This window comes from Rissa tridactyla, chromosome 2, assembly GCF_028500815.1.
Source record: "Rissa tridactyla isolate bRisTri1 chromosome 2, bRisTri1.patW.cur.20221130, whole genome shotgun sequence".
NCBI classification, from domain to species: Eukaryota; Metazoa; Chordata; class Aves; order Charadriiformes; family Laridae; genus Rissa; species Rissa tridactyla.
Window position 1 is genome coordinate 55,407,698 of NC_071467.1, and position 7,970 is coordinate 55,415,667.

Here is a 7,970-nt window from a genome sequence, read left to right on the forward strand (position 1 = left end):
TGCAGAGAAAATGTTCCCCAAACGTATTCTAGAGACTCCAAATCTGCAGGCAAATAAAAGAGCCCATGGATAATAGACTTTAAAATTCCAGGTCTTTGTGAACTCATCTTACAGTTTTTTTCAGGGCTGACAATCCTGCTTCCCTCAAGAAAAGAAAAAAATCTAATAATTTGCATTGTCAAAGAACGTCAGAAAATATAGCTTGTCATTTTTGTCAGCTTACCGTTTTTTTATTATTGCTAATAGTGCAGTTTCTCTTGTTATATTAGTTAGACTACAAAGTTCTTCAGGAAGTTTTGGGTCACTTTGTTCCCCTGCACACTAACGTTCTTGTTTGATCCATGAAGCAACTATCAACTCCACTGTATCGTGTAATTCCCAATGATTTGGGTTTGTTGGGGTTTTTTTTTCCCCTCCCAAACTTGCATGCACGGAATTCATTTCTGCTTTCTGCTGGGCTGTGTTGACACAGGTCAGTGTTTCCCTGGCTCGGCTACCTCAGAGCAGCCCAAAGGCATCAGTCCATCCTCCCGGCACAGGGAGGGCGGCAGCGACCCAGAGAAAAGGGGACTGGAAAACGTTGGAAAAAAACCAGTCTGGGATGCCAACAGACCAGGGACTATTTTTGTTCAGAACTTTAGTTCCCGCGACGTCCAGATGAGGCCACTGTGGTTTTTTATATCCCAATTTGAAGAAAGGAATTTAATTTGGTTACCTCAGAGTTTCCCCTCGCCACAACTGCAAGCGTGCTCAATAGCCTGTTTTTCTGTTGGAGAACAAAGAAAAGGAAATGGTTATTTTTTTTTCTCCTTCACGCAGCAGTTTCGATGCTCGCGGAGGCAGGAAGGGAACCGGACAATGGAAGCTGCAGATGTGGAATTTCTTTTTTAAACCCCCTTTGCTGCTGCTTCTGCTGCCCGACAGGCAGTGGAGGTAGAGCAGTGCAAGAGCAGGAGGTGCCGCGAGCCTGGAGCAGGGCAAGCGTTTTCCTTTGATGGAGACCCCAGGGTGAAGCTTTCCAACAGCAGCCGGACCCAGGCTGGACTGGGCGATATCACAGGCTTGATTTCGAATCGGCAGCACAATGCAAAACCAGGGAAGGGTACAGAGCCCTTTGGCTGAGTCACACTGTTAAGAAATTGGGATTTCTGCGGTGAGAGGTCGGACCCGGCCCTGCCAAGTCCCCGGGCAGTGAACTCTAATGCGTTTTGGAGATGGGGACGATGTTCTCATCCAAAAATATCTGGCCAGACGGCGGAGGGTGGGGAGAGTGTGGCTACAGGGAGACTGTGCTTCCTTTGTGTTTGTTTTCGGTTGTTACTAAAAGGGAGCTCCTGAAGGAAGAGCCCTGAAGTGACGGTGGGGATGTGGGCACACGGAGAAGCCCGGCCACGGGGAGGGACGCGGGGCACTGGGCAGAGCTGTGGCAGGTTCCTCCTCCTGGCGGTGCCATTAGGAGAAGGGAAATGCCCGACTTTGTAAATCCCCTCTAAAAGGCTTTTTTCTTCCCTTCGCTGCAGAAGGGAATGTCTTGTTCAAATCCACTTAGGCTGCCTGATAATAGGTGCGTTTTTCACAGCAGCTGGGCAGAGTCAGGGCTCGCGAGAGGCTCTCGGTTTTGCTTCCCCACCTGCTTGGGCTGAAGGGGCACATTTTAGCCTCTGGTTCCCCTGTCGTCAAAGGCTGAATCTGGCCTGAGCTTGGCCTGCTGTTGGGTTTCCTCTCCCTTCACTGAGCAGCTCCTCTGCCCGCAGCGGCGGGGTCATCTCCCCACGCCTGGCAGCGCATCCGGATGGTGGTGAACAAGAACACTGAGTCAGAGCTTACGGCTGCGATGGGATTTAATATAATGTTTGTTTGCAAGCGGGCAAATATTGGCAGAAAGTGCTTGGGAGGGAGGGCTCTGCGGCTCTCAGTCAGGCTGCCAACCCGCTCTAACCAAACAGCTACGACTGGCCTCAGCCCTTTCCAGGCTTGTCCAGGCACTCCAGGGAATACAACATTTCAGCCTCAGGACCAGCTGGTTTTGTGCCATGCCTTGTGCCATGCCAGGCAGATGTTTTAATTGCGTGGCTCACACAGCTCACCACCATCTCGCGCTTCTTGCTGTGGTCCTGGCTCCTCTCCTGCCGTAGGGCCCGGCTTGCCTGACACAGCCACAGGGATGCTCCCTCTGTCCCCTCTCCTCCCAAGCGGGGGCAGCTCAGTCAGGGACCCAAAGCCGAAAAGAGACTGAGCGGTGCTCGGCAGTAAGAAGGGACTGCGGGAACTGACTCCAAAGAGGTTGATGGAGTGCCCCGACTCCAACCTGCAGCTTCGTGCATAGCCCTTCAGCATCTCAGCTAATAATGCAGGGTTTTAAGGTGAGGAGGCTCTCTGAAATGAGGTCGTGGGGAGGGAGGGTACACCCGTCACCACGTCTCTCAGGCAGCAGCAAAGCATCTCCATCACCATGGATCCACTGGAGAGGGAAAGCCCTGAAAGTCTTGTACTATTTGCTGCAATTTTCACCTAGTTTAAATGGTGCCCGAAGCTTTTGTGTATCCTTTTTAGGGTCCCTTTGAGTTTAAACTCACTGCATATTCCTGTAGCAATACAATTTCCTTTCATCAGCAGAGCTAGCTTCAGCTGTTCTTGGGTATTATTATACCTCACTGCTTCCTTCCTCTCCCATCAGTCCCTCTATCCCGGAGTTAAATGTCATTTATAGTTCAAGCTATTTGACTGCTAGTCCCCCTGTACCCCAGAATAGCCCAGAAAGACAGGGAAGTTCATGGGAAAAGGGACACCAAGTGGCTATGTTTTCTGCTGCACAAAAGAACCAGACCCAAAAAATCTCGCCGTTAGATGTGGAAGTAGCAAAAGACATTTAAGACAGAGTAATTTGCACAGAACTGCGCAATATGACCGCTCACACTCGGTGACGTGGGTAGCAAGCAATTATCCAAGTGGGCGCAGATGCCGCTGGAAAATGTCACTGCTGCAGCGAAGGTGGTACCCTTTCCGAAAAGAAAGAGGCCTATCCTCACCACAAAGGGGATATAAAAGCTAACATTTTTTACCAGCACTAACTTTTTCTTTTTTTATTTTTTTAACTGAAGAGAAAACAAGGACTCACATAGAAGTCTTTACAAGCATTTTTTGCAGCATGCAAAGTTTTCTGTTGGACTGGAAACTATTTCAGTAAAATCAGGAACAACAAAATAAAAATGGGTGTGTAAATTCCCTTTACATCTGAATTGACATGATGACTTCTTTGTGTGTTTGTTTTCTTCTATAGCTTGCTTGTTTGGTTTTTTTTCTATAGCTTGCTTGTTTGGGTTTTTTTCTATAGCTTGCTTGTTTGTTTTTTGAAGTCACTCTTGTTAATTGTCCTGCAGCCATGGTATGTACCAGATAGCCAAGAAAGCTGACATGGTGAAGTTATATACAGCATCCTTGTGACCTTTTTGCAGTGAAGACACATATCTGTCCAATAAAGCCCAGGCCAAATGACAGTGACAGCTGCTTTGTGGCATTCAGTTTGAATTGAACAGGTTTGCTCACAAGTCAGGAGCAAGTATTTCATTACACACTGTGCACCAAGACCGTCATAAGCCCCCAAAAGTGAAACTTTCCCTCAGCAGCTATGGAAACTGTCCGGGTGGACTGAGATGCACTTCACAGGCTCCTCCTTGTCTCCTTGCTTTGACTTTCCCGCCTCCTGCAAGCTGTCATCCCCCGTTGGCATTTGCATGTTGGTGTAGCACTTGCAAGGGAAGAAAACCTCACTTCATCTCCCAGGAGGGATCCAGGGTGCTATGGGAACTGAGCACTCGAAGAACGAGAGGCGAAGGAGCATGGTTTTTCTGAGGAAAGGTCCAAAGTTGCCTGCGTGGGAAGATGCTCTTCTCTCAGGGAAAGAGCCCAAGTCACTGCTAAAACGGGGATTGCGTTATGTCAGCTTGAGCCTCATAATGAAAGGGATGACCAGCGCGCCTGACTTCTTGTGGGGACTGCCCGAGGTGCAGAAACTGAACCTTTCACGCAACCAACTGGTGGTGATTCCTCCTTCACTGGGGAAACTGGACAGGCTGGTAGTGCTGAACTTGGGTGGCAACTGCCTCAAGTGTCTACCTAAAGAGATTGGGCTGCTGAGGAACCTGAAGATCTTGTTCGTCAACATGAATTGCCTGACAGAAGTGCCAGCAGAGCTCAGCTTATGCAGGAAGCTGGAGGTTTTGAGCCTCTCGCACAACTGCATCTCGCAACTGCCTTTGAGCTTCACCGACCTGACAAGTTTGAGGAAACTGAACCTCAGCAACAATCGCTTTGTGCAAATTCCCCTCTGCATTTTCGCGCTGAGGAACTTGGACTTCTTGCACCTAGGGTCCAACAGGCTTGAAAGCATCGCGGAGAGTGTCCAGTATCTGGTCAATCTGCAAATTTTTATCATAGAGAATAACAACATACGCTCCTTGCCACGCTCCCTCTGCTTCATCACCACTCTGGAGTTACTAAACGTGGATTACAACGCCATACAGACTCTCCCGGATGACCTCTACCTGCTGCGCCGGCTGCCACGCATCGCGTGGAACCCGATGGACAAAGGCCTCCACATCGCCCACAACCCCTTGTCCCGGCCCCTGCCCGAGGTCGTCGAGGGGGGGCTGGATGTCCTCTTCAACTACCTCAGGGAGAAAAAGGAGCACAACTGAGTTTCCGCTGAGTTTGGGATTAAGCCTGTCATCAAGACTCAGTCATACCAGAGCGCTTTCCTGAACAGGCATTTCCACTTCATAACACTTGGATTTCGAAGACTGTGGATGGCTTTAGTAACGGTTGGCGGAAAGCAAGTAAAGTATCATGGTCTTGATTAAGTGTGTGAAGAGTAAACTTTCTAAAAATATTCACCTCTGTGACCTTCAGTGTAGATCCGTTTGGGGTTTTTTTAGGAAAAAAACCCACAAACCTGTGATAAAATGTTTTCTTGACGTTTGACAGAAACCAATTAAGGTAGACCGCTAGAAGTGCAGAAACGTGTATTTGCCAGCTATTAGGTTGGAGGAATATTAATATAAATTGGATTTACTGTATGTGATTGCAGTTGCACTTTAACTCCTGCTCACTTCTTCATACGCATATAAACCACTACATAAACCAACACTGCTATCTAAGTGAATCTCAAGGAAAATGTTTAATTTACTTTTGGCAGTGAATATATCCTGAGCTATATTAGCCCACAGAGAGTTTATTACTGGCCAGTTCAATACGGTTTGTTGTTTACCCCACAGCTGTGAGCTGGCTTCTATAAATTACAGGTGAAGACTGCCGATGAGGAGGCGATTTCCCGTTTCCTTGGAAGAAGACCCCAAACTTCCCCAAAGCCCCTTGTTACCCTCCTGAGACACACAGCCTTTCCCACGGAGCCTCCTAGGGTGCCTACATCAGCCGGGAGCAGCATCCACACCAAGCGGAGAAGCGAACGTGGGTCCTTATTCCCCCAAACGAAGGCTGTCAGATGGAGTTGCTCGTTACCGGATGAATGACTGCACTCTGTTCCCTTTCCCGCATCCCTGCAATTGGAGCCGTGGAGTAACTTTACTCAGGAGGCAGTACGTCTCCTAAAGGTGAAATATTTCTTTCAGGAAAAACAGCATCGAACCAATCATCGGCTTAAGTAAGAGCTTCAAAAACAAATACTTATTTCTGTGATTTTCAGTATCAGCCAGTAGCATAGAAGTCAGGTCTTATGTGGTTTCTCATATTGATCTTCTGTGAATGTCCTTCATCAAAGTTTTATCTGGTAATAAAGAGGCAGTATGAAAGAGCTGTTAACAATTTATGCAACCTGGTTTTTTTTGTTCCCTCACACCAGTGTAAAACAGAAGCAACTCTGTTGAAATCAGTTGAGATAAATGTATGTAATGGCAGAGTAAGAGAGGAATGAGCCTGTAATTCTTGAGCTAATTAAGAGTATTCAAAGCCACTTTTAAAGTGCTTCCTATCCTATGTCAAATCTCAGGAATCAACGATTACTTTCTAAAACGTAATTTGCTCAAAATTACGGAAGGCTGTGGAAGGCTGATCCTGCTTCTGGTGAAGTTAATGGACAACGCCTGGCTGAGGGAAAAACTCTTCAGCAGAGGTAGAAGCAGCCTGATAACAGTAAACAATTAGGTAATTCAGAGGTACATGCAAGCAAACGCAGCACCTTTAACCACGCTGACGTTATCAGTTGCGGTATTGAGTGTAGCAATGAAGAATCGGTGCTCACAGAATATTCCACTCTGGAGCTGCCTACCGTGATATTTTATTATGTAGGATTGTTTTGTGTATCATTTGTTATCTTAATAGAGAATTTCAGTGTTACTCCCAGGAATCACGGTTTCCAAGTGTATCGTCAAGGACAAATGTTATGTTTCTAGCAAACAAGAAGCCTTCTGAAGGGCACGTTTGCTTGAGCATTAAACAAACAACAAACAAACAAAGCAAGTAAACAAACACCAAAGCACAGCTATTTTGTCACTTTTTTTATTTAATAAATGTTTCAAATGCAAAGATATTTTAAGTGTAGCTTTACTTGTATTTATTTCACCCATGCAATGAGATTTACAGCAAAGTTCCAAGTGTTTTAATGAATAATACGTCCAATAAATTAATATGTGATTCAATTAGAGACAAGAAATAAAGCTGCAATTATTTATAGAAATACCAACAGATAATTCTTGTAGGGGATTAGGCACAAATTATTAACTTTTCTAAATGTACATTTCATATCCCTAAGTCTGGCATTCACGTAAACACTGCAGTCCCATAATAGTGCTTTGCAGGAAAATTAGATGCCTATGGCATTAATCACCTGAAAAGATTTTCCACGTATCAGTATCCAGGATTATATGACACCAGATAGCCTCTGATGTGATCTGACAAGAAGAGGTATGCGCAGTAATTTACATGGAAGATGTGAGACTGGACCATGTGTGTTCATTAGGATACCACCACGGAGGGTGAGAAACAGTGCCTGATTCAAGAAAACGGTCTCCAGGCAGGGGATTAAAAGGCAAATTTGACATAATCAAATGCATCTGGAAAAGCAGTTATAATATGAAGTGCAATACCAATAATTTAAAATTCAATTATTCAATTGAATAATAATAACCTTTTACTCAAGCTAATAAACCTATGTAAGCATACGAAACACATAAAAGTCTCTGCCTTTTTAAACAGAATAATAAAATTCATTGAATAAATGGTACTTTAATGTATAATTCAGACTTCACCATTAAGAAGATAATTTCTATTGAACTGCTTTAGTCTTTCTTTCATTCCTCAATCAAGACCCTTGTAACTCAGAGACACAGAAAATGATCTCACATGACTAAAGGTAGCGTTCGGAATTCTCCCTGTAAAAAGAAAAGACTATATGACTGTTAATGTATAGAAATATGCACGAGAGGCAAATAAAGATATATGTATCTGCATGTGAGAGGGAGCAAGACAAAGAAAGCAAGCAAGAGGCAGAGAAGGGAGGTAGAAAACATGATGTCACACGCTGGCCCTAGTTTTGAGCAGGGCATTAGCAAAGAATTGGTGGATCTCAGTGTTGTCATCTGATATTAATTGTACAGATGACAGGGAAAAAAGGAGCTGAAACGCTGCAAGGACTGCAGTCGTGTCTCATAACAGAGGATGACAGTACCACTTCTATGTGTATATTGAATGATACAATTTTGGCTTATAATCTTTCAGAGAACTATATGTGGAATGTTAGGCTTGTTTCTAGTACTCACTGAAGTTTTCTCATCCAAAGTCTCACATCTCCTTTAGATGCATCTATTATTTTTGTTGTTATTGGTGGTGGTGTTCTTCAAAGGAGTGGAAAAAGTGCGATCCACTCATGGAAAAGGATACTTTCTTGGCAGGGTGACTTTTCTATGACAGTCACTCAGAGAAGCTCTCAAAGAGCTTAGAAAAATTCTTGATGTGGA

General features: G+C 45.0%; 1 protein-coding gene across 1 annotated transcript; it reads left to right on the forward strand.

The window, feature by feature from the left end:
- Nucleotides 1-3,614: 3,614 nt before the first annotated feature.
- On the forward strand, nt 3,615-6,755 carry LRRC30 (leucine rich repeat containing 30). The gene has a single exon (XM_054191856.1). It carries the CDS (start codon nt 3,801-3,803, stop codon nt 4,695-4,697), a length of 897 nt encoding a protein of 298 aa, XP_054047831.1. The 5' UTR covers nt 3,615-3,800; the 3' UTR covers nt 4,698-6,755.
- Nucleotides 6,756-7,970: the final 1,215 nt, after the last annotated feature.